This window comes from Hyperolius riggenbachi, chromosome 1 (genome assembly GCF_040937935.1).
Source record: "Hyperolius riggenbachi isolate aHypRig1 chromosome 1, aHypRig1.pri, whole genome shotgun sequence".
In the NCBI taxonomy this organism is placed as follows: domain Eukaryota; kingdom Metazoa; phylum Chordata; class Amphibia; order Anura; family Hyperoliidae; genus Hyperolius; species Hyperolius riggenbachi.
Window position 1 is genome coordinate 195,810,549 of NC_090646.1, and position 27,199 is coordinate 195,837,747.

A 27,199-nucleotide genomic window follows, 5' to 3' on the forward strand; every position below is an offset into this window, starting at 1 on the left:
TCGATGACGTCAGCTCCGATCGTCGCCATAGCAATGCCGGAAGCCGATCGGGAAACTGCACTCTTCGTGGGTTCGTGGCGAGGTACGTATAGCCGGCGGCGATCAGCGGGCATGGGGGGGACCGGAGCAACCCAAAGCATACACTTAGCTAGCGAAATGCTAGCTAAAGAGGCAAACAAAAAATTTGGGGTAAAAGAACCTCCCGGCGGACGCAGAGTCAGAAACTGCGTACCGCCAAGGGGGTTAAGGGCGGATATTACATCAGGACTGGCTTCAAAATAGCCACAGTAAATATGGAAACTGTCTAGAATAGGGTTCTCTACTCTTCCTTTATAAAATTCACAGGAATCCTAACGTGGACAGTACAATACATAAGTTATGTAAGTAGAGCAAGTGTGTGTGTGTGCGCTTTTTTTCCCTGAGATAGTATGGCTGTATATGTGGTTTTTTTTTTTCCTGAGATAGTATAGCTTTTCTTTAAGTGTCCCTTTAAAAATGTGCACTGAACTCTCTAGGCTGTGAGGCTCCTTTCATACTTTGTGCGCCGCAATCTACAGTATAAATGCATGACAATATGATGCAATTATATTCCAAAGGGGGCTCTCACACTGGTACTTTGCGGTGCGACGAGTTCTGGTGGGCTATCGCACAACTGCTCTTTAACACATAAAGTCTGTGGATGGTATGCTGCTCTGTATGGGCTGGAACCCACAGGAGCGCTTTTGGCAGCACTGTGATACGCTAGCAGTTTGCCAAAACGCTGGGCTAATGGTAATGGATGGGGCAACTTCCACAGGAGCGTTTGCGTTTCTCAGAAACGCAAACGCAGGACATGCAGCATTTTGGGAGCGTTAGCGCTTCAATGTAAAGTATTGAACCGCTAGCGGAAACGCTCAGCAAACCTAAACTGAGCCGTTTTGCTAGCGTTTTGCGGTTCAGCACACTGTAACAAAATGAAAAATAATTCACAGGACCAATCAGGATAAAAACGCAAAACGCTAGGCACCCGCTGGGGAAAAAAATACAATGTTGCAAAACACGACCAAAAACGCGCATGAATCTGCTTGCAAACCGCTCAGACAAAACGCTAGCGGTTGCGTTTTGCGTTTGCGGATTTCAGTGGGTTCCAGGCCTATGGGTCTCATCCCAGCTATAGGCTGCAATGCAACTTTACAATCATCATTGCGATCCTCATTTCCAGGATGCACAGCGTATATAGTTTTAAAGTGGCCGCAGAGATGTTTTTTTTTTTCTGACTGCAGGGGATGTGGATGATTAAAGCAACCTGAACTGAAAATTAAAAGTCAAAATAAACATATCCACCTCATACATACCTCCTGTGTAGTCTCCTTATATTCCTCCATGTCCTGTTTTGTCCACTGTGATTGATGAAATTCTCCAACCTGAGCGTTGGGACACTCACCCTGACTAGGGATGGATTGTGATTTTCAGACAGTGGTATAACATTTAGGTCAGAGGCAGGTAGAATAAACTTATAATCAATAAGGAGTTGTGAAACAGGTTTTTAATTACCGTATGTTATGCCTGTAGTTTCGCATTAATGCCTTATTGTTTGGCGTAAATTAGAGCTATTCTGATGACTTGCTGTATGTCCTCCAGGCGCTTGTGTAGCATGGGGCCACTTGTGTGTATTCATGCCTAGAATGTGGCTGGATCGCTATCCATGTAATTTTTTTTTGTTTTGTGTTTTTGATTTGTATAGTGCTGAGAGAAATCGCCCTCTGAGAGAAATCAGGAGAAGCGTTAACGGAGTCAGTAGCCTTCCCGGTTCAGGCGGCAGGGTGACACTGAAAGTCCAGTGAGATGGTGTGTGCACTTCTGCCCCGTGCAGCATGACTCACACCACCAGCTAGTACATAAGTAACATCTCCTCTTTAAGAATAAAGCCCTGTGTGTTGTTGTGTCAGTGAGATGCAAATCCAAACTATTGCAGATTAATACCAATTTTTGCAATTTGAAAATGCATCAGACAAGTTCCCCCTTTCAAGCTGCATGCATTTGCATACAATATTTGCATAAAGGTTCTTGAAAAACTGCTCTCTCATCCTTGGTGATGAGCACTAGAGATGGTCAGTGAGATTCGAGTAATTCCAGCTTGGATGCAAGTTTTAAGCGGTTTAGGATTGGCTAGTCAAATTAACTGCTGAATTTGGTCCAAATCAAAGCTGCAAACTAACATGAATCGCATATGATAGTCCAGCCCATTCATGCAAAGAATAGCAGGAAAGAGGGTAAGTGTTGGCCATGCCCCTCCCCAGAACACACTGAGGTAGGGATTGAAGGGAGCAGCATCTTCTGTTCCCCTCATAGGGAACAGCGGGACAGGAGAGTGAGTGTAAGCCAGGGAGGCCCTGTGGGGAGGTAACAAGGCACTGCACTGACATAAGCCCCAGTCTCCAAGAGACAGTGAGAAATGCAGCCCAACCCATGGTCGTGATTGCCAGGGGGCGATTTAGGCCTTTTTCTATCCTTTATTTTTTTTTTCCCCCAAATTCCTGGAAATAAATATTTAAAATTTGGAAATGGCAACCAGGAAGCTGTGTACTCAGTTTTAATTTCGCACAATACAATGCTGGTAATTTCATGACTCATACCACGAGCAGCAATAGAAAAATGCATTATGGGTCTGAATAGGTTAAATCCCAAAATAGAAATGCTCTAAGAATGCTTGATATTCTCCAATAACAAAGAGTAGTTTGATTTGGTGTTTTCTGCAATGTGACAAAACAGAGACACTTTTGTACTATGATTAGTATGGGTGCTGATGTCAGTTTGCTTGTCTGGCATTAAGCTTTATACTGCTACTAAACTCTTCTTTGTACTCACAGCCAGGGGACCTTTGTATATGCCCTATTAAAGTGCACAGTTAGTGATTTGTTTTTTCAGCCCTTTTAGCTTAATCTGTGCCAGTCCCAATAAGTGAATCATTCAGAGAAACCAACATAAAGGCTATAGCAGGTGCTTCTCTACTAAAGTTAGCTGCATCTTGATGTACTGTGCAAAGCAACTGGGCATCTGAGGAAAGCACAAAGGGCTAAAAAAAAGTCATTTGGATGAGTAATCAAGCCGATTCAGACTTGATGTTTTGGGGAAGAGGAAGCTGAGGATGTGTTGGAAAGGATGACAGTCTTGTAATTAACTGACCCGATTGCCCTCGAACACAATTACAGAGTTTTGAATTGGTGTCAAAGTGTTTAATATGGGACATATTTTATATAGTTACTAAAGTGGAAGTGAAGCTTCTGTGTTTCTGTTTGACTTCACTGTCCGGGAGAGATTACATGGCATAGCGGTGTTGCTAACCTTTTATTTGGCCATGTAAAGTGCCCTGCCTGTCCACTGCACGGCTTGGTAAGGCTTGGCTCCCACTTGCTGCAAAAACATACCTGTCCATTTTTAGCAGTTCTGTGCAGCAGAGTCCCAGCCTGCTCCATTTTTCCAGACGAGTAGATGCGTTGCCCATAGCTACCTATGGTGCAAGGCATCCGCCCGAACATGACAAGAAATCTGAGCAGAAACTAAACTGGTCTGCTTCGACTGTTCAGGCCATTAACACACAGCTGCAAATGGGAACCAAACCTAAATGAAACCGTTGAGAAAGACCAGAGCCTGTGAATGTGGCCCTATGTGTATGTTGAAATCTTGTGAGGAAATTGCTGCCTAAAGGCCACCGTACACAACCAGAGTTAGATGTTGTTTTAGTAATACCGGTGAACACCTTAGTGTGTATGTGTGTGTAGATAGATAGATAGATAGATAGATAGATAGATAGATAGATAGATAGATAGATAGATAGATAGATAGATACGTACGTGTATGTATATATACACCCCACACACACCACACACACACCACACACACATCTATACACATACACATACATACATGTGTGTATATAGTTAGTTAGTTAGTTACATACTAAGGTGTTCACCGGTATTACTAAAACATCTAACTCTGGTTGTGTACGGTGGCCTTATATATAATATAATAATAATAATGTATATATTTATTATTGCCCCTTCAAACAGACTCATTGGCCCATATGCAGTTAACTTTTTCTCCTAGGTGATATAGTATATAGTTAGTTTGGTCGAAAAGACATACGTCCATCGAGTTCAACCAGTATAAAGTACAACACCAGCCTGCTCCCTCACATATCCCTGTTGATCCAGAGGAAGGCGAAAAAACCCTTACAAGGCATGGTCCAATTAGCCCCTAAAGGGAAAAATTCCTTCCCAAATCCAGATGGCAATCAGATAAAATCCCTGGATCAACATCATTAGGCATTACCTAGTAATTGTAGCCATGGATGTCTTTCAACGCAAGGAAAGCATCTAAGCCCCCTTTAAATGCAGGTATAGAGTTTGCCATAACGACTTCCTGTGGCAATGCATTCCACATCTTAATCACTCTTACTGTAAAAAACCCTTTCCTAAATAAACGGCTAAAACGTTTTTCCTCCATGCGCAGATCATGTCCTCTAGTCCTTTGAGAAGGCCTAGGGACAAAAAGCTCATCCGCCAAGCTATTATATTGCCCTCTGATGTATTTATACATGTTAATTAGATCCCCTCTAAGGCGTTAACACCTTAGCCATACAGCACCTTTTAAGCCACCAGAAAGCAAGAAAATACTCAATTTTGATAATACCTTTTCACCTACTTTTTAGTACCCCCTTTTTTTTCCCAATTGCGAAGCACTGAAAAGTTACTTTAAAGAGAAAATGGAAATGATCTCCTAGGAGAAAACTCAGTGGTTACGCTGGGCTTGACAGTAAGTTGTATATCCTCCCACACCCCATTTTGCAAAGGCTATTTTAAACTCTACATTCCAGGCATGACTGTAGATCATAGATGGGTTTTATGGTTATTAGTTTATGTGAGATTTCTGGGAAATTGCTTTTTGTTTTCCTGAGAAATTGTAGGCAGTTGAACGCTCCTCCAGGAACTTGTATGCTTTGGATCAGCAACTTCTAACTGCAATGAGTGGTGCAACATTCTTTCTCCCCAGCACAGGAGGTTCCCACAACAGCAGCCAAGTGACCATAACTTCTGTGGAGTTTTAAAAAGATCGTACCTAAAACAAGTCTATGAAATTGAGAGTGTTGGAAAGTCGGTTGGCCTGGATTTCTGCTTCTAGGACCCCCTTTCATGTTTCCATTAAACTATGGTTGGACTGTATAATAGGACTGTACTGGGGTTACAGTGTAGGTACCTCTAAGGAACAGCTAGTGATTCGATTATGTACTCCTAGCTGATGGTCTGGCGTTACTCGGGTATGTATTTGGCTGGTGTTAGCTCCACCCACTTTTTCTAACCATAACCATTAATTACTCAATGACCAAGTTTGTTAGCTTTGCGGTCTTTGGTCTCAATTTGCATTGGAATAAAACAAATCTGATTGGCTTTGGCTCCTCCCCCCCTTTCTGAATTTGAATCCCAGTCACCCGGTGACCAACTGTACCAGGTTTGAGGCTTGTGCCATTAACCGTGCAAGAATTGCAGCAATTGAATATTCCCCTTGAAAATCAATAGGTGAATTTTGCACTCTCCACCCACTTTTCTGAATATGAATCCCAGTCACCCAGTGACTGATGCAGTATTAGGCGATCCTGGGGGAGCCACTCTGCGACCGCCCATTGGCGTTAGGTGGTCACAGAGCAGTTAATTGAAAGTCTCTTCAGCAGGAAACGATTGGTTGGAGGTTCTGACTCTCGGTACTCTTTCAAACTTTATCGACTCGAGATATATATATCTTTGTCCTTCAGATAAAGTATAAACATTGATAAGGTTTCATCCAGCGCTTTACATATTTACCTGGGTTTTGTCTGTCCTGTGCCAGACCACGCTGAAATTGAATTGGGTGTGTTTGTAAATTGGCTGTGCGCAGAGATTTGGCATAATAAATCCCCTTCAGCTGTGCGCACACTGACCTGCATGAATGAAGCTTTCACTTGCAGAGGAAAAATTATAAAAATGCAATCTGGCGTGTACTCTTCTGCAGCCTTTTCCATAAAACAGTGGAATTTTTCTGTGAAAACTTTACATAGGTGTCCAAAATGTTTCTATGAACAAGAGTTGTAAATATTGGGATTGGATATTAGATAAAAATCATGTTTCCTTGGCGGTTTACAATTTTAGGCACAGTCTGTATTCTTGAAAGATCAACAGAAGACATTAAAGTTGAGTTAAACATAATTCTTCAGGAACTTCTAGAGTGATATTATCTTTCTTAGAATTTCTTTTTTTTATCATGTGTATAGAATTGCTATGTAAAGAACTTATGCAAACTTCTCAGAAAACTCTCTGGGCCCAGGTTCATTGGTCTAAGCTGCATAATCGTGCGTCCAGCTCCACCAATAAGTTGCTGTATAACTTCTTCAGCTAGGCTGCTTAGTCATGTGACTTTTTTTTCATGCAACAAATTAACATTTGAGCATTCTAACCAAGCTGTCACGTTATAATTAAATGTGAATGTTGGCTTTTAATTATGTTTTTTACTTTATTTTTGTTTTTCTTCAGCAGAGCAATTAGTTAAATTGTGTTTTACAGTGTATCTGACCTCAAATTGTAAAAATCGAAGCAGCTGTGAACTTTGTGAGAACATTTTCCATCATCTCAGGAAACGCAGCAGAAATTTTACTGATAATAGCATGTCTGCTTTTTGGCTACAGAAGAACCACACTGAAACACAACTTGTCAGATCCTGTGGCTTCTTTGATACTGTGCACACTGCGTTGTGAAAAAAAATTGCAATGCCATGGAGCCAAAAAGTCTCATCACATGGTCGCAGTGTGACCATGAGGCGTACAGTACAATGAAAGTATGCCTCACTGCCACTGTAAAGAAGGCAACAATGGCCGTGCATTACCCCAACAGAGCATGCCACTATCATTGTGATAGCCCCATAAGAATATCCTTGCATTGCGTTGTAGTCTGTTGCGACATGATGCAACATAAATGGTGCGACAGGCACCTGACCATGTAACCATATATCACGTACACCGGTCTCTCCATTCTCTTCCAGCGTGCCTGGTCTCTGACCTGAAGCTAGATTTGGGGACAGATATGGAGTAGTGCTGGAATGCACAATTGTTTAGAAAGGATTTTTTTTTCTGGGGGGATGGGGTTGGGGGGAGAATCTTGCTTGTCTGATTTGTTAGTCTCAGAATGCATGTCTGCTGATCTGCAGGTGATAAGAGAATTGGTAGAATTATGTAAGCTCCTATGACACAACTGTGTGAAGCCCCACCCAGACACCATAATAGTTCAGACCAAAATGATTGCATCATTTTGGCCAAAAGGCAGAGCAGTATGCATTTTCTTGTGGCTAAAGGCAGGAGGCTCCCTGCAATATCCAAGTACAAAGCAATCAGCTGAAATGTTTTTGCCATTGCTGCCTGCTTGTCCACCATGTTTTGACATACATACACATCAGATAAAATCACTGTCATGATTTCAGTTGTCATTCAAAAATGTAATGTTTGTACACAGTTTGACAGAAAATTGCTTTGTCAAAGCATAGCGAGAGGCAAAAAGGTTTGCCGGTTTCTAGGGACAAATTGGACGTTTCCTTGGAGATCTGGTGCAGCTTTATTTTTTGTTTTTTTTTTTCTCTTAATTTGCTAAACTACCACAGATATGACTATAATTTAGCAGATTTTGGAGTGTGTTGTGAGGTTGTGTTTTTTGTTTTTAGTGCTTTAGTTGCTGTGTATTATTTTTAAGACCGGGTTGCAACATTGATCACATAACCAAAGATAGAATGATAAACATTAAGTATTGATTTAGTATTTGATTTTTTTTTTTTTTTTTTTTTTTTTTTTATTTATTCCTAAGGCATGGAAACGAAGATGGTTTGTCCTTCGCAGTGGACGGCTAACTGGAGACCCCGATGTGCTAGAGTACTACAAGAATGACCATGCAAAGAAGCCTATTCGCATTATTGACTTGAACTTATGTGAGCAGGTTGATGCTGGACTGGTATTTCCAAAAAAGGAGTTTGAACACAGCTATATTTTTGACATCAAGACCATTGACCGCATCTTTTATTTGGTGGCTGAAAGTGAAGAGGAGATGAATAAGTGGGTTCGAAATATATGTGACATCTGTGGATTTAATCCCACAGAAGAAGGTAAGTCATCAGCAGAGCTACAATGGATTTTAAAATATAGATTTAGAGTTCTGCATTTTGGGATGATTTGTCAAACTATTTGGCTGGTTCCAGTTATGTATAAATGCTTATACTATTGTTTTCTTACAGTAGTCTAACCTCTCACAGGGTTTTGTGATGGAACTGTACATCTGGGATAAATGGATTATAGTTTTAAAGTTCACCTCACGTCCTGTTTATACTCTAGTATAAGTCTAGGAATATAGGTCTGATTCACTTCGTGAAAGTACAGGGGTCGACTTATACACAAGTCATGGCAACCCTGAGCACACTGAGCAATGTGTGTACCTTTAGTGACATTCCCATTTGCAGCAATTTTACCCTGTGGTAGGTGATACTTTGAGGAAAGGAAATGCCAAGAAAAAAAACAAGTCTGAAAGACCTAGCCAAAACAATTAACAAGGAAAGGGGCAAGGGGAAAATACTGGGCTGCATAAAGGGGAGTTAATGTTTGCAGCACTTGGGAGCCTGGAGGAGGTATTCGCTGCACTTAAGGGACAAGAGGGGTTAATGGCTGCAATACTGTATGCAATGCATTCATTAACCCCTCCTGAGCCCCAAGTGCAGCCATTAACGTTGCTGGGTAGACTTATACTTGAGTCAATAAAAAAAATTCCAGCTTAAAGGAAACATCCAAGAAGAAAAAAATATCCACTTACCTGGATTATATTATTATTATTTTTTTTTGTATAATTATGTATATTATTTTTTTTTGTATAATACAAAGTGCAAAGCTTGCTGCATGGCAGAGCATGATTGCTCAGGCTGGATCTACATTTTCTATCAGTTTTTTCTGCATCAGTGGTCTGACCTTGCTGCATTGCTGTCAATTGTATTTCTGCATGTGAAAAACAAGTGTGAACTAACCCATTGATTAACATGAGTTCAGTTTTCCTGTGCAGAAAATGCATAGAAAAGTGGCCCTAAAGCCGGGGTCACACTTAAAGGGGAACTTCAGCCTACACAGACATACTGTCATTAAGTTGCATTAGTTATGTTATTTTAAAACAGGGTGGGTAAGAGATTACCCATCTATTTTAATTAACAGGCAAATGTTTGTGATTTTATGGGGGCAGCCATCTTTTTCATGGGGGCAGCCATCTTTTTGGTTAAAAGGAGGGAACCAGGAGCATGAGACACAGTTCCCACTGTCCTGTGTCCTGATCAGCCCTCCCAGCTGCACGCGCTAAGCTTCAAATATCAAATTAAAAAGCTAAAAATGAGGCTTGGGTAAGAAAAGCAAAGTTCTGATGCTGTGAAACTGTTAAAGAAACACCAAGCCTTTTCTGTGCTGCTGAGTAGATTTTTAATCTGGAGGTTCACTTTAAAAGAATCGCATGAGTTTTCCAATATGTTCTATGGAGAAGATTCATGTGATTCTACTTGGTGTAACCCTGGCCTAAAGCGGTGCCTCCCTCATGACAGGGCTGTCAGTCTGTAGAAGGGAGGTGTGACATAATTTGGGAGGTGTGGATAGGAAGACTTCAGACTCTACTGCAGCCAAACAGATCAGCAGGACAGCCAGACAACTGGTATTGCTTAAAGAGGAACTGTAATGGCAAAACGTCCCCTGGAGGGTACTCACCTCGGGTGGGGGAAGCCTCAGGATCCTAATGAGGCTTCCCACGCCGTCCTCCGTCCCTCGGGGGTCTCGCTGCAGCCCTCCGTACAGCCGTGACGTAATATTTACCTTCCTGGCTCCTGCGCAGGCGCTCTGACGGCTGTCGGCTCCGAAGTAGGCGGAAATACCCGATCGCCGTCAGGTCCGCTGTACTGCGCAGAAGCAAGTCTCCGGCGCCTGCGCAGTAGAGCGGACCCGACGGAGATCGGGTATTTCCGTCTATTTTCGAGCTGAAAGCAGCCACAGCGCCCCCGCTGGAGCCAGCAAAGGTAAATATTGAAATTACAGTCGGGCCTGTCGCCGGCTGTTCAGAGGGCTGCAGCGAGACCCCCGTGGGACGCAGGACGGCGTGGGAAGCCTCATTAGGATCCGGAGGTTTCCCCCACCCGAGGTGAGTACCCCCCAGGGGATCTTTTTGAAGTTACAGAGTCTCTTTAAAAGCAAATAAATACGGCAGCTTAAATATTTCCCATGTTTCAGTTGTCCTTTTAAATTCAGCTTAGTCAGTGGCCTCTGTTCAGCATGATAAACGCTGTGCTTTCTGCAGGTGAAGTGGATAATTACTTATTTCAGAGAATTCTGCTTCATCATCTGCGGATTTCCAGCCACATTGTCAACTCTTCTAAACACATTCATTTATACTGAACTGTTGTGTAGCTGAGCCGGATTAGCTAAATGCTGTTGACTTTTGATTATCGCTGAACATCTGTTCTCATGTCATTCATATACCTCTCCAACTGTTTATTTTGTAATCAGCGCTTTTATTACAGCGAAGTAGGAATACTGCAAAGATCTAACGAAGTGTCCATACATGAGCCCGACTCCATCCAGTATATAAAAATGTACTTGTGGAGAGAAATGCTTATACTCCTCTCCTCAGTGAAAGTGTAACGCACATTACCACAGCAACGCTCGAGTTACTTATGTGCCAAGAGTTGCTCTAATGGTGCAATATTCGGTACTCTGCTGGTGCTAGTAGCAGTAATATTGCGCTGCATTCTCTGTGTATGGCAATATAAACAGCACTATGTGAATCTGGTCCATTGTCTCCTGTGGTAGCTATAAGGAAAAGAGAATATCTTCAGCCAGGTTTCCTTTGCCCCTGTCTGTATACAGCTACTCCTCAGCACAGCATATTATTGTCAACCTCCAATAACCCAATTGGAGATGGTGTTTTATGCTTCATGTGCTTGTCATATTAATGCCATTGTGATCAGAAACAGACACCGCATAGTTTACAATTAAATCAGTGCTGTAGCTGAACAGCAGAACAGGTCCCCTTACTAATGTGTTCCAAATTTTATAAAATGTAATTTTAACCCTGATAGGCATGTCTAATGCATGCAAAGCAGAGAATGAGGTGACACTGCTGCTTAACCCTGCTGTTGCTGCAACTGCTTTGCTGGATCCAACATCGCTGTGTTTAAGGCAGGGAACACACTTGACTGTTTTCGTACGCGTTTTCTGCACAGAAAAACTGAGAACTCATGTTAATCAATGGGCTAGTTCACACTTATTATTTTGTTCGCACGCAGAAAAAAACCTGACATTCTGCATCATGACTCTGCACATTTTGTCAGTTTTTTGTATCCATTACATCAGCTACTATGAAAAAAAGTGCGCTTTTTCCTGCATAGAGACACACTTGGTGTGCAGAAAAAGTATGCAGAAAAACGCGCGCGGAAAACTGAAAGTCAAGTGTGTTCCCTGCCTCAGGGTCCTAGTAAGCGATAGATCTCTCCGCTGCCCAACAACCTTAGAGGAACTGTAGTGAAAATAACATAATGAATCACAGTTCTCTTTTAGCCGGGTGCTCCATCCGGCTATTTTTCATGAGCACCCGGCTGTCATCGGCACATCTCCTCCTATACTATAAGCAGAGTTGCGCACAGAATCACCGGCCCTGCATTCTTTTATCTTGCCCCACCCGGCTACTCTTAGTTTCTGAAACTTATCACTGGTGGTGACCTCTCTAGTTCTGCCAGGTGATCTGTATGGAATGTTCGTTACTGAGAGTTCTATGCACAGAAGGAGATAGATTGCTTGGAAGTTAGAAAAAGTCGTTATTTCACGCAATGCAATGAGGTTTACAAACCGCAAACTGTCAAGACCATGATCATGACATTACACTGTGGAAGGGGGTTTCGCCAAAATATTAACCATACAGACCCCATCTTCCTTCACCTGTAACAAGGGAGAATCTCCACTAAAATAGAGATTTGTTTCCCAACTGTAGCCCCACGTGGCAGTAGTTCAAGCCTGTACAGAGTGTAGATTGATTACATTTCTAACCTCAGGTCTCCTCCTCTGCAGCCTGTCAGCAAATACAGAACATGATTCTCTGGCCGCATCCAGGTCTCCCCTGCTTAAACATTATACACGGTCTCCCTCATCAGCTGTGTGATGTCATATGCTAAATTTGTCATTCAAACCCTGATGCAGCACTAAGTCTAGTGATTTCTCTTTAGCTAGAGGCACGAGTCAGCTTGGACAACTGATATTTCACAATGTGTTATATTTGAGTTGCCCTGTGTGTGTGTGTGTGTGTGTGTGTGTGTGTGTGGAGGGGGGGGGGGGGGGTTAAGGTTAGGCTCCACCAAGGGGCTTCTGTGTGAGAATAAGGAGAGGTTAGGTCATGGTGAAATATCTGCAAATATTACCGATATTTCAGTATATAAATTAAGTAGTTTAGTAGGTTATTGGTAAACTAGTGACCTAAAGTCTCAGTCACAGCTGTCAGTGCAGGACATGCAGTAGCGCAAAAGCACTGACACAGGGACAGGACGCAGGGACACTTGTATATTAGATAGGATTTGCTGAAAATCTCCTGATGGCTTTTTACTGCGCCTTTTAAACTTAAGTTAGCTTGTGTTGCTTTGAAATGTACACCATGGAGAGGCCCAAATACAAAGATGTTGGCAAGCCTGCTACTCATGCTACTCTTCTGATAGCTAGACTGTGCCACGGTCATCCATAGGGTGCTTTTCAAAATAAAGGAATTCCTGAGAATCTCCCATGAGTAGATGGACTATTAATAAAAATCTAACAGCATTGACAGATGGACTACCTACTGTAAGTGATGCAGGGGCATGGGCTTATTCTGGACTTTTCCCCCACCTCCACATACGGTCATTTAAAGGGGTTATGTGGAGTGCTGCAATAAACACAAACCTACACTTACCTGGGGCTTCTATCAACCCCCTGTAGCTGTAATGTCCCACACCATCCTCTTCCAATCACTCGTTCTCCACCACCAGTCCCGGTCTAATTATGCTCCCGATCGCGTCTCCGGGAGTTTACTGCGCAGGCACAGTACAAGAAAACCTTGCGCAGTAAGCTCCCAGAGACGCAGGCGGAAGCGTGCACGATTTGTCTTGTCAGACGAATAATTGACTGGTGCCGGCAGCGAGGAATGGGAAATTAGCAGGATGGCACGGGACATTACAGCTGCAGGGGACTGATAGAAGCCCCAGGTACAGTGGTTTGCAAAAGTATTCGGCCCCCTTGAAGTTTTCCGCATTTTGTCATATTACTGCCACAAACATGAATCAATTTTATTGGAATTCCATGTGGAAGACCAATACAAAGTGGTGTACACGTGAGAAGTGGAACGAAAATCATACATGATTCCAAACATAAATAACTGCAAAGTGGGGTGTGCGTAATTATTCAGCCCCCTGAGTCAATACTTTGTAGAAGCAACGTTTGCTGCAGTTACAGCTGCCAGTCTTTTAGGGCCCGTTTCCACTATTGCGGTGCTTAATCGCCGCATATCACCACTGACAAAATCGCATGCGGATTTCGCATAGGCAGGGTATATGCGATTTTAACCATGTCACTGCCTGTGTCAATTTACATTACTTTCAATGCGAAATCGCGGGAAAAAACGCATGCAAAAACGCATGCGATTTCCCTATTAAATACATTGCCTGCGATTTGCCTGCATTCCACACGCAGCCGAATTCTGCAGGGTCTACTGTGCAGAAAAATCCTGCACAGAAAAACGCAAATGAAAACTGACAAGTGGAAACAGTCCCATCCACTTGTATTGCTTATGCGAATCCGCGTGCGTTGTCTGCATGCGGATTCGTGCTAGTGGAAACGGGCCCTTAGGGTATGTCTCAGCCAGCTTTGCACATCTAGAGACTGAAATCCTTGCCCATTCTTCTTTGCAAAACAGCTCCAGCTCAGTCAGATTAGATGGACAGTGTTTGAACAGCAGTTTCCAGATCTTGCCACAGTTTCTCGATTGGATTTAGATCTGGAGTTTGACTGGGCCATTCTAACACATGGATATGTTTTGTTTTAAACCATTCCATTGTTGCCCTGGCTTTGTTTAGGGTCGTTGTCCTGCTGAAAGGTGAACCTCCACCCCAGTCTCAAGTCTTTTGCAGACTCCAAGAGGTTTTCTTCCAAGATTGCCCTGTATTTGGCTCCATCCATCTTCCCATCAACTCTGACCAGCTTCCCTGTCCTTGCTGAAGAGAAGCACCCCCAGAGCATGATGCTGCCACCACCATATTTGACAGTGGGGATGGTGTGTTCAGAGTGATGTGCAGTGTTAGTTTTCTACCACACAGCGTTTTGCATTTTGGCCAAAAGGTACCATTTTGGTCTCATCTGACCAGAGCACCTTCTTCCACATGTTTGCAGTTTGCCACAAGTCATGTGGGGGACACAGCAAACGGGACGACTTATGCTTTTCTGTTAACAATGGCTTTCTTCTTGCCACTCTTCCATAAAGGCTAACTTTGTGCAGTGCATGACTAATAGTTGTCCTATGGGCAGAGTCTCCCACCTGAGCTGTAGATCTCCCACGCCATGGTTAAAATCGCATATACCGCGCCGCGTGTTGAGGCGACAAAAGTCCCTCGTGAGTATGGGCCATTAGACACTGAAAATGGGGGAGAAAAAGTGCATCTTGTAGTTAAAAGTTAATAGGATATGGTCCATTGTGTCTAAAAAATAAATAAAATGTCTACTTAATTGATTAATTGAAAGTGGCTGAAGGATGACACTGCTATAATTAAGGTGCTGGTCTGCCCAGTCAAATTGCTAATGGGAAGTCCTTAGGAATTGGTACCCTTATAGCGAAACTCAGACGTTTAATGCTAGATGTAATCTTTAAAGGGCATTGTGTTGCCAGTCTCCTGAGATTTTTGCAGCATTGGTAATGTTAGTTTTAGAGAACCCAGGTATAGTGACAAATGTGAAACCGAAATGTGGGTATAGCGGTCTACGTTCTGCTCACTCTGACTGCAATATTTATGGAATATTAGGAAGCCTCCCCAGTTTGTTATAAAACTCCCAGGCTGCTTGTTTTTGTGTAATAGGCTTTTGTTTGAAATGTGAAACGTGTTGTGACTAATCCTGTTTGTGTGCGGTGTGAGGGACTGCACATGGGTAGAATGGAAAGCTGCTGGGAAAGAGGAAGGGGAATTCCATCATACTAATGAATCAGGAATGTGTTAGGTATTCAATAATCTTTAGGTATTTTTATGATAAAGTTCAAACGCCATCATTACCAATGTTGGATTGCTTTTTATGGCGAGTACATTAGCTCTGCTTATAGTTTTCCATTATAATTACAGCATAGGTGTAACAGACTGACCTACTAATTGTACTACTGTTTCACTATGTAATAGGAATAAGATGACCTTTAAAGAGGAACTCAAGTGAAAATAACGTAATGAAGAAAAGTGCTTCATTACAGTAATTTTTAAATGATTTAGTCAGTGTTTGCCCATTGTAAAATCTTTCCTCTCCCTGTGTTCCAGTAACCTGTATTATATTACTAGTGGCAGGTGATGTCTGTGGAAAGAGCTGATGCGTTTTTGGCAGTTGGAAACAGCTGTTATTTCTCACAATGCAACAAGGCTCTCGCAGTGTGATGTCATCACCCTGGTGCTGACATCACACTGTGGGAGGGGTTTCACCACAATATCAGCAATACAGAGCCCCCTGAAGATCCAGTTTGTGAAAAGGAAAAGATTTCTGGTGGGAAAGGGGGTATCAGCTACTGATTGGGATGAAGTTCAATCCTTGGTTACGCTTTCTCTTTTAAAGGAGAACTCTGGGGGGGAAAAACTGTTTTGTTAGACTGGAAAACTGTTACACAATGGGCTCTATTCACAAAACGTCTCATAAGTGACTTATCACCTAATTAATAAAAATAACCTTTCAGCACAGTTTAAAAGAAAAATAATCATTCAGGGCTGATAAGAAACAAGCTGAACAGTGAAGAATGAAACAGAGAGCAGGGTAGGTGTTTTCTCTAATCTTCCCACTGATATATATGGTAAAATACATGGGGGCGCTTCGTCTCTGGTTCACTTTAAAGTGAACCAGAGAGCTTCCTCCAGCCCCATAAGCATGGATGTGTCCCTCACTGTCGTCCTCAGCATCGACGTTCAGCCGTAATTTGCTTCGGTAAGCGGCTGTGTCACACGCGCAAGCACAGAAGACCTCGGCTGACGTCACTCAGGCTGAGCCGTCTACCGGGGTTTGATTGCGGCTGAACGGAGGATTCCGGGTGGACCACGGGAGGCACGTGTGAGGACGGTGAGGGACACATCCATGCTTATGGGGCTGGAGGAAGTCCTGGGTAAGTAAAAACCAGGCTTTTTATTCATATCTGGTGTTCTTAAAAAAGTAAAAAAAATAAAAAAAGTAACATACATAAAGTGAAAACAGGTGAAAAGCTTTGTGAATCATGCCCTATGTGGTGTTTAGTGTCATCTTGGCTAGAGATGGTCAATAAGGTGCATATTGTATTCTGCTTATAAGTGTGCCGATAAAAATCAACAGGAACTACATTGGATTGGCTGAAAGCCAAGCTGCATAGTCTGCATTCAATTTGCACGCAAGCTGGAACTTTAGCATCTCATTGAGCATCAAACAATCCGAAACAAATTAACAAGCTGACACATCATTGCATTCAGGCGGTTCTGGAGGTGTGTTTAGCTTCTAAGGGTACAATGGTTAATTTGCATATATTCAGCAGTGATTCCCTGGAAAACATCTCAAGCTCACTCCAACCTGAATTATCGCAAATTCTTTCTGTGTTAAGAAAGCAAACTTTTGTTTTTATTGAGCATCTCTAGTAGCAACTAGTGATCATTAATGAGGTTAATAATTTTGGGTTGATGCATATTTGTTAATGTTATGCAAATGTAAGCAGCTTGGAATTGAACCAATTAAAGAGACACTGAAGCGAAAAAAAAATGATGATATTATGATTTGTATGTGTAGCACAGCTAAGAAATAAAACATTAAGATCAGATACATCAGTGTAATTGTTTCCAGTACAGAAAGAGTTGAGAAACTCCAGTTGTTATCTCTATGCAAAAAAGCTATTAAGCTCTCCGACTAACTTAAAGGGGAACTGAAGAGAGCGGTATATGGAGGCTGTCATGTTTATTTCCTTTTAATCAATACCAGTTACCTGGCGGCCCTGCTGGTCTATTTCTCTGCAGTAGTATCTGATTAAAACCAGAAACAAGCATGCAGCTAGTCTTGTCAGATCAGACTTATAAGTCTGAATCACTGAAACACCTGATCTGCTGCATGCTTGTTCAAGGGCTATGGCTAATAGTATTAGAGGCAGAGGATCAGCAGGGCTGCCAGGCAACTGGTATTGTCTAAAAGGAAATAAACATGACAGCCTCCATATACCTCTCTCTTCAGTTCCCCTTTAAGGTGGCCATACACTGGTCGATTTGCCATCAGATTCGACCAACAGATAGATCCCTCTCTGATCGAATTTGATCAGAGAGGGATCGTATGGCTACCTTTACAGCAAACAGATTGTGAACCGATTTCAGCCTGAAACCGTTCACAATCTGTTGTGGTGGTGCTGCTGCTGCTGCCCCCGCCCGCCCGCATACATTACCTGCTCCGCCGGCGCGACTCCAGTCCCCCGGTCACCGCTGCTCTGTCTGCACTCTGGTCTCCAGGTCCGGCATGCCTCACTTCTTCTAGCCCGGCAGGAAGTTTAAACAGTAGAGGGCGCTCTACTGTTTAAACTTCCTGCCGGGCTAGAAGAAGTGAGGCATGCCGGACCTGGAGACCAGAGCGCAGACAGAGCAGCGGTGACCGGGAGACTGGAGTCGCGCCGGCGGAGCAGGTAATGTATGCGGGCTCTATTGCGTCGGTCGTCGGGCACTTGAACGCCGCTAGCGATGCGCTCTTTACCCGCGGGCGATTGACGGTTATTTTCCGCACGGCGCGATCGACGGGATCGGATGAAATGGATCGAAATTCGGCGTGTAGCGTGAACAATTGGCAGCAGATTCGATCCCAGTGATCGAATCTGCTGTCGAAACGGGCGCAAATCGGGCCAGTGTATGGCCAGCTTTAGTCGTGGAGAGGGCTGTTATCTGACTTTTTTATTATCTCAACTGTAATTGAACTGTTTACTTTTCCTCTGCTAGAGGAGAGTTCATTACTTCACAGACTGCTCTGAAAGACTCATTTTGAATGCTGAGTGTTGTGTAATCTGTACATATTATAGAATGATGCAATGTTAGAAAAAACACTATATACCTGAAAATAAAAATATGAGAATATTTTCTTTGCTGCTAATCTTCTAGTAATTATTCATAGTACACAACCAATTCATTATATCATATATTTGTTTCGCTTCAGTGTCTCTTTAAGTGCATATGCTGATGATTTGATTGTTCCAATTTTTACTCCGCATTGATTTGTATAATTTAAAATTAAAATTTGGATTTACTCAAAATTGCCCCTCATTGACCATCTCTAGCCGCAGACCTCCACAGAGTTCCTTGCACCCTCCCTACACCGATTAATAAAGCGTTCTGGTAGCTCTAGTGCAGTCCTTGTATTGGGAGCAATTCAATCACTGAAGGTACCAGGAAAGCAGGTTTCACAGTGGGTGTTGCGTTTCCAGTAACAGCAAGAATGGGAAGTGGCACGATATCCCTGTGTTGCATAGCACTCGGTCAATGCAAAGTATGTGTCAATGCGCGTGTTTTGCGGTAACGCAACATACCCACCACACGATGAATATCGCATAGGTGGAGCATTCCAGTGCAGCAAGCCACGTTACAAATTGTCCGTTAAGCCACATCGCTACGCACAACTGTGTACATGGCCTTAAAGTGGACCCGAACTCTTGCACAGGACAGAAGGAAAACGTAGAGAAATGCACCCTGTATGTATTCGGAGATGTCTAATTCCCCCTCATTTGTGTCTAATCTCAAATTGTAATCTGATCACTCCCCTGTGTCACATGACTGCCTATGGCAGATAAGCAGATTCGCTCATTTGAAAGCACAAGCTGTAAACAATGTCTGCTGCATTGAATCAGGAAGTAGAAATTGTGCAGACTTATTTTAGGATTTGTATCTGCTGTAACAATTTTTTTTAGTTTAAAGGTTATTATGCTGTTGTGTATCGTTTAGAATTCTGAGTTCAGGTCCGCTTTAAAGTCCTCCTTCTACATATATTTGGCAAGTAAAATATTACATTTGTGCCATTTGTAGAATCTTGGATAAATTACAGTAAAATATGTCGACCTGACCTAATCAGTAAGTGTATTGTGAGGACTATAATATCGTAACACACTAAAATGTCAGAACTTGGCACGATTAGTACATGCCCTTGACTAGTCAGAATAGATACCCTGTCAATAAATCAGACTACTAAACTGTAACTGAATGTATACATTTTTACAAATGGGTTAAAAGCCACTCTATTTTTAATTTGAAGATTTTTGAATCTGCTTTCAGAATTTATTTTGTCGTTTGTAACACTGTGTTATTATTCTGTCAAAATACAGCAATTTGGCAGGTGACATCTGATGGGGTACTGATCACCTGCTGATGGGCACTCTTGTCTGTTTGTTTAAAGGGGTTCTTTCGCGAAAAAAGTAGGCAGTTAAAAAATGTGACAGATGACAGGTTTTGGCCCAGTCCATCTTTTTAAGGGGGATTCTCCTGGCTTTCTTTGTTTTCCACAGCATTTCCTGAACAGCAGTTGCAAAATCTAACTGACATAATAGTGTGCAAGTGATTAGGGAGGCCGGCTGGTATCTTGCTATTTTGGCAGTTAAACTGCTGTTCAGGAAATGCTGTTGAAAACAAAGAAAGCCCTGAGAATCCCCCTTAAAAAGATGGACTGGCCCAAAACCTGTCATCTGTCACATTTTTTAACTGCCTACTTTTTTCGCGAAAGAACCCCTTTAAGGCTGCTTTCACATTGGGACGTTAAAGTCCCACGTTAGAGCAGAGTAACGCACAGCAATGAAAAATCAATGGGCTGTTCACAGTGCCCATGCTGCGTTACATTGTAGCGCTGCACGTTATTGGAAAGTGCAGCATGCTGTACGTTGTTAGACTGTGTGCACATGGTCAATAATGGCCTTTTTTTTTTTTTTTTTTATATCTTGCTGATGTAGCCAGCCACATGGCTACTTAATATTCACTGCACTTGCAGTGTTGTCTTCCTGGAGCGGCTGCTGACTGGCTGGCAGGACCACGTGGTCCCGCCAGCCAATCAGCGCGGTCTCCGCAGTCTATACTGCGCAGTGCGCACAAAGGGCTACATAACGCGGCTCACTCTGGCGTCGTCCTCCAACACCACCAGGCGTTGCGTTAGGGGTACGTTATGCGACCTATCACGTCCCCTTATACGCAACGTCCTGGTGGGAAAGAGGCCTAAAGGGAACCTAAAGTCAAACTAAAAAAACCTAAAGTTTCACTTCTACCAGCCGCCCTGTGGCAGTGCCATAATTTCACGATTCTCCCGTCCCCCACAGTGACTAAGTTTTGCTTTCGGGCGACAGAGCCAGTTGCCGGCCACTGGGCCTGCACAGTCCTGGCCACACGCATCTTCGATCACAATCCCGCCGCTGGGGGCGTCCTGCACATGCGCAGCACAAGAAAATATTGTACCGCGCATGAAGCCCCAGGCAAGAGAAGCGAGTTTTTCTCTTTTTTTTTTTTTTTTGACTTTAGGTTTCCTTTTAAAGTGAACATCCGGACTAAAAATCGACTCCGCAGCACTGAAAAGGCTTTGTGTTTCTTTAACAGTATCACAGCATCAGAAATTTGTTTCTCTTATCCAAGCCTCATTTTTAGCTGCACAGAAGAAAACTGCCCGGGCTTTTTTCCCCTGATGCTGTGCAAAGCATGATGGGATTTCTGAAGTTGTTGCTCTCGTTCTGCTGTTTTGGTGCAAATTTTGTTTTTTTTACATTTTGAATTTGACATTTGAAGCCTAGCGCATGCAGCTGGGAGGGGTTATCAGGACACAGGACAGTTGGAACTGTGTCTTCTGCTCCTTGTCACCTCCTTTCAACCAAAAAGATGGCTGCCCCCATGAATCACAAACCTTTGCCTGTTCTTTTAAAACGGGGTGGGTAAAAAATTATATTACCTATCTATTCTAATTAACATAACTAATGTAACTTAATGACAGTATGTTTGTTTAGGCTGAAGTTCCCCTTTAAGCTGCATTTGTCTTTATTTAACAAGCCAGTGATCAATCTTCCATTATTTCAGACACTTTTTTTTCCAAGTGGGAATGTTGGCACACTATGTGCAAGCAGACTGTTTATAGACCTGGCATAGTCACACTGCTTCATAGAACCATTATAGGGATTGAAGGGAGAGCGCACCAGAGATGTGTGAGGGACGCTGAACAACACACGCTTTCATGTACTTTCTGTGGCATTTCATCCACAGAGTAATGGGAATAATACTGGAAGGAGTATCAATTCTCTGCGGTGTAAGTCTGTCTTACACCGCAGCCTAAAAAGATTTTGCATGCTAGGTCTTGCATATGTTGACCTGGTCCTGTTCACTTTGATTAAACTATGCCTTTGCTTTTATTTATCCCAAGTTTCACAGTTCTCATGATCCTGGTGAAGTTAGAAGAATGTGTAAAAACTTATGTCGGATGAGAAAGTCTGAGGAATGCAAATGCTCTTATATATCTCTGTGCAAAATAACTGCTGGTCTGGACAGGCCCATGGATGAGAACTGGATGTTTACATTTTCCATTTGTTTGCTTTTGCAGATGTGAAGCCTAATGTTCCTGTGACAGCTCCCATGGAGATTCCCATGGCCGTAGGTTCGGAATTCTCCAGTCAGTCCGGTTCACACCCTGGTCAACTCCCTCCCCCCTACCAGCTTCTCAATGTACCTTTAGAGTCTGCCAACAGCCAAGACGATCCCCAGGACTATCTGCTATTAGTTAACTGCCAAAGCAAGAAGCCAGATCCAGCAAGGTAAGCATTATAAATGTAAAGGAGTAAGCAGTAAATGAAATATTCTGAAATCGTGGTAGTAGCTTAGTATGCGTTAGTTTTAGTTAGCCTTTTACAAGACCAAATCATAATTATCTGATCTGAAACCTCAAAGCTCAGATCTACATAGCTTTAACTATTGTATTTCCAGTCCATACAAAATGACTGCAGCCAAAATAATTATTTGCTGTTGGTTTCTGAGATACATTATCACTTGCAGGCAACAGTTTATTATCAGACTTGGTATATTCCAAACCAGATTTTACTGCCTTTGTAGAAATAGGTTGTTAGGCACTTAGTTTGTGACTTGTTACACTTATCACATGGCCCTGTTAAAATTGTTAAGATAGGTTGATGAACCGCTATAGCACTTTTTCAAATCGGTCATGGCGCCTTGCCATAAACGTGTATTCAGTATGTTTATGCAAGAGCCTATACAGACATGAGAGCACAGGTAGGCTTTTCAGTGACTGAACTAAAGAGGAACTCTAGAAATGATGGTGAAATCTGAGGACAGATCTAATGATCATCATTTTATAATGTGTTTGAGGTATTAGAGTACAGAATCAATCTTTGCAGTATAGATAGGACATTTTGGAACTAAGCATCTTATTCAAAAGCCAGGTTGCTAATTTTGACAGTTGCATAATCCAGAGTTACAGCTGTGTCCAAGACTGTGGAGTTGGAGTCGGGAGTGGTTTTTGGGTACCTGGAGTCTGTGGTTTGATAAACTTCAGATGATTTTTGTACCCACTCCATAGCCGTGCAAGGACTGTGGAGTCAGAGCAATATTGGGTACTCTGAGTTGGTGGTTTCATAAACTGAGGAGTCTCATGATTTTTTTGATTTTTTTTTTTACCAACTCCACAGCCCTGGCTGTGTCACTCTAGCAGCAAACTGACCTCTATGGCTTCATAGTGCTATTACAGACTTGGAGGTGAGATAGAAGTTTGCTTAGGATCTTAAATCACAATTTGCTGTGCAATTATTGCTCATGAATTATTACTGATGTATAAAGCACCCACCTATTCAGTGGAGCTGTACAAAGTAAGAAACAAACATGAAGTACATAATACCAAAATTGGTGTACACCAAATATAGACACTGGTACAAAATACAGATTAGGAAATTACAGTGACAAACCTAACATGATGACTAAAATGTATAACAGATTGCAAGACACAGAATGAATATCAAATTCCAAGAGTCTAGCCCTTGCGAGCTTAAAATTTTAAAGTGAGGTTGGTTTGTATACAATATGCATACCTAGAGCAGTGTTTATAGGTAATCCTGTAAGGAGTACAACTTGGCCAAAAGGTCGAAGGGGTAATGACCTATGTTAGAGCATGTGCTTGTCAGTTAAAGTCAGTTTTGAGGCAGCATTTAAAGATTTCAAAGGTTGGAGAATTAAGTAGAGATTCATGCTTGCATCTTTATTCCTATGTAATGCAACTTCTGTTCACAAATCAGACAAGGGTCATCATCTATCGCATCAGAAGAGGATTATCTACTGCTGGAAGATTTTGAGAGCAAAAAGATCTCTTGGCAGTGAGTCTACGATTACAGCATCAGGATTGCACTCTGCATGATGTGTTTTGGATCACTCAGTTGTGGACTCAATATATAAATAACTTTGGCTTCATATTATGGATTTGCAGTTTGCATCCCTCCAGTTGCATCAACCATCATCTCCCATAATGCTACACTGTTCATTTTTTCCCATTTGTACTAACAGGACATGGTGTTTGTGAAGTGTTTGACTACAGACTTAGTATCCCCTCCCCTTTCTCCACATTAAAGCAGGGCTGTGGAGTCGGTACAAAAATCCACTGACTCCTCAGTTTAGGATTCCTCAGACTCCGACCCTAATTTGCATATTACGATCTTGTTGCTTGAAAGTATGTAACATGAAATTCGTCTCTTAAAAGGGTTCTTTCGCGAAAAAGGTAGGCAGTTAAAAAATGTGACAGATGACAGGTTTTGGGCCAGTCCATCTTTTTAAGGGGGATTCTCAGGGCTTTCTTTGTTTTCAACAGCATTTCCTGAACAACAGTTGCAAAATCTAACTGACATAATAGTGTGCAAGTGATTAGGGAGGCCGGCTGGTATCTTGCTATTTTGGCAGTTAAACTGCTGTTCAGGAAATGCTGTTGAAAACAAAGAAAGCTCTGAGGATCCCCCTTTAAAAAGATGGACTGGCCCAAAACCTGTCATCTGTCACATTTTTTTTAACTGCCTACTTTTTTTAATGAAAGAACCCCTTTAACTGCCAACGCTTAGGAATTTTAAGAGACAACTGAAGTGAGGATATGTAGACTGCCATATTTATTCCCTTTAGTCATAGACTAAAACTAGTCCTTGGTAAGAGTACTTGAAAAAGGTACAGACCGGAACAAAGAACATCTATCAGGCCCTAGGCAACTAACTGTGGAGCTGTGGATACATGTAAGAGTGATGTGCAGGTACTCTGCAGGGGAATGAGGAGATTCTTCCTCTATTACACATTCTTCATGTACAATCTGAACCAGGTTTATGGGTGATAGACAACACCTCTGTGTTCAATGTGCACAACATTCTCAGTGGATTCCCTGCAGCTCTGTGGGGAGTGCATATGTAGAGTATAGTACTACTGTGTAACAAAGTAAACCTGAGACAGATGAAATTAAAGTTTTATACATACCTGGGGCTTCCTCCAGCCCCCTTCAGGCTAATCAGTCCCTCGCTGTCCTCCTCCGCCACCTGGATCTTCTGCTATGTGTCCAGGTACCTGCGCCAGTTGGGTGTAGTGCGCATGCACACACTCCGCCACTGAGAGCGTACTACACCTGCGCAGCACTATTGCGCAGGTGCAGAATGCTCCTGGCTGTAGGAGCGGCACTTGGCCGGACTGCACTGACTGGCTGAATTATCGGGACTCGTAGCAGAAGATCCAGGTGGCGAAGGACAGAGAGGGACTGATTGGCCTGAAGGAGGCTGGAGGAAGCCCCAGGTATGTATGAAACTTTTTTTTATTTTCATCCGTCTCAGGTACCCTTTAATTTGTAGTCGCCAAGCCATCTCTATTAGTGACACAGCTACTATATAAGAAATTCCAGTGTACGCATCATATAAACTGTACAGTCACATATGTATATCTGACTTTAAAAATACGGGCACTGCTTTATTGAAGCAGCACAAGTGTCTCTCTCTCTCTCTCTCTCTCTCTCTCTCTCTCTCTCTCTCTCTCTCTCTCTCTCTCTCTCTCTCTCTCTCTCTCTCTCTCTCTCTCTCTCTCTCTCTCCTCTCCCCCCCCCCCCCCCCCCCCCCAAAAATGCTGCGACTTACACTCCACAGCCCTGCATTGAAGTGACCATAAATCCCATTTTAATATTCCTACACCTGTTGCCTTGATCTAATCCTTTTTTTTTTTTTATCAGATTTATTTTCAGGATATTGTAATATTTTAGATTTAAGCTGCAGCTAAATAAATGAAAGGATATGCAGGTTGCCATCTTTACAGATGTGCTTGGGGAAGAGGATAGTGATGGCACCATAATAATACCGCTGTAGTGGGGAATGTTGGGATTTCCTTATATTCTGACAGGGAGGTATGCATGAGGATGGGGGGGTCAGCAGTAAATTTCTGGTAATACAGAACATTTGATGTTCATGCTCTTTGTAGGTCAGTAGCCCAAAGTATAAAGGTACTTATACTCTGTTTGACCATTTACTGCAAGAAAGAGCCTTAAAGGACAACTGTAGGGAGGCTGCCATGTTTTTTGTTTTCTTTTGTGCAATACCAGTTGCCTGGCTGTCCTGCTAAACCTCTGCCTCTAATACTTTTGTAGCTATAGACTCTGAACAAGCATGCAGCAGATCAGGTGTTTCCAACATTAATGTCTGAACTGTCCAGATTAGCTGCATGCTTGTTTCTGGTGTTATTCAGACACTACTGCATCCAAATAGATTAGCAGCGCTGCCAGGCAACTGGTATTGTGTAAGGGGGAATAAATATTGCAGCCTCTATGTACATCTCACTACAGTTGTCCAATTAACCTTCCTGGCGGTAAGCCCGAGCTGAGCTCGGGCTATGCCGCGCAGGAGGATTTCTCAGGCCCTGCTGGGCCGATTTGCATACTTTTTTTTTTTGCAACACGCAGCTAGCACTTTGCTAGCTGTGTGTGCATTCCGATCGCCGCCGCTCCACGCTGATTCGCCGTGTCGCCGCGCCGCCCCCCCAGACCCCGTGCGCTGCCTGGCCAATCAGTGCCAAGCAGCGCTGAGGGGTGGATCGGGCTCCCATAGACGTCACAAAGTCGGTGACTTCATCCCGCCCCGTCGCCATGGTGACGGGGGAAGCCCTTCAGGAAATCCCATTCTTTGAACGGGTTTTCCTGATCAAAGACCCTAGGCTCGCTACATGATTTAAAAAAATGAAAAAAATTGAAATAGTGCTGCGCTGCCCCCTGGCTGTTTCTAATAGACCGCCAGGAGGGTTAATTTGCTGCTATCTTGTAGTTCATCCGAATGGTGATTGTCAGGGGCGTAGCAATAGGGGGTGCAGGGGTAGCGACCGCATCGGGGCCCTTGGGCCAGAGGGGCCCTGAAGGTCCCTCCCTCAACTACAGTATTAGCTCTCTATTGGTCCTGTGCTCATAATAATCACTTCTATAGATACATTGAATAGTGGTAATCACTAACAAACTGTTCCCCATCCCCTTCTTGCATCTCTGACACTGTAGTTGCCATTGGCAGGTTTTGGTGCGCCGTATCAATTGTCATGTATACAGTGCTTGGGGGGCCCCATGTAAATTGTGCATCGGGGCCCACAGCTTCTTAGCTACGCCACTGGTGATTGTAGAATCTCCATGCAAGCCTACATTGCTCTACCTTCAGCTGAAGTTAGTCCTTGAGCCAGGTAATTTGGGCAACACATAGGGTGCATTGTTAATTGTGGCTATTGTGGCACCCAGGGAGTAATTTAGATTGCCATGGCACCCTTTTACAGGTACACGCTGGCTACAAGAGGGCCCATTGGCTCAGCTTCACCAGAGGCTGAACAGTTTCTGCCGATAGTCTATGCAGTTGCTAGGTGTTGTTTGGTTTACAATTTTCATGTTAAATGATCGCAA

At 43.0% G+C, this 27,199-nt stretch overlaps 1 protein-coding gene across 3 annotated transcripts in view; it reads left to right on the plus strand.

The window, feature by feature from the left end:
- GAB1 (GRB2 associated binding protein 1) overlaps nt 1–27,199 on the plus strand; it is a 116,180-nt gene that overhangs the window by 60,066 nt on the left and 28,915 nt on the right. For all 3 annotated transcript variants that reach the window (XM_068279549.1, XM_068279535.1, XM_068279542.1), the window contains exons 2-3: nt 7,860–8,154; nt 21,860–22,070. In XM_068279549.1, the coding sequence (XP_068135650.1) occupies nt 7,860–8,154; nt 21,860–22,070 (506 nt within the window). The remainder of the gene's footprint in view (nt 1–7,859; nt 8,155–21,859; nt 22,071–27,199) is intronic.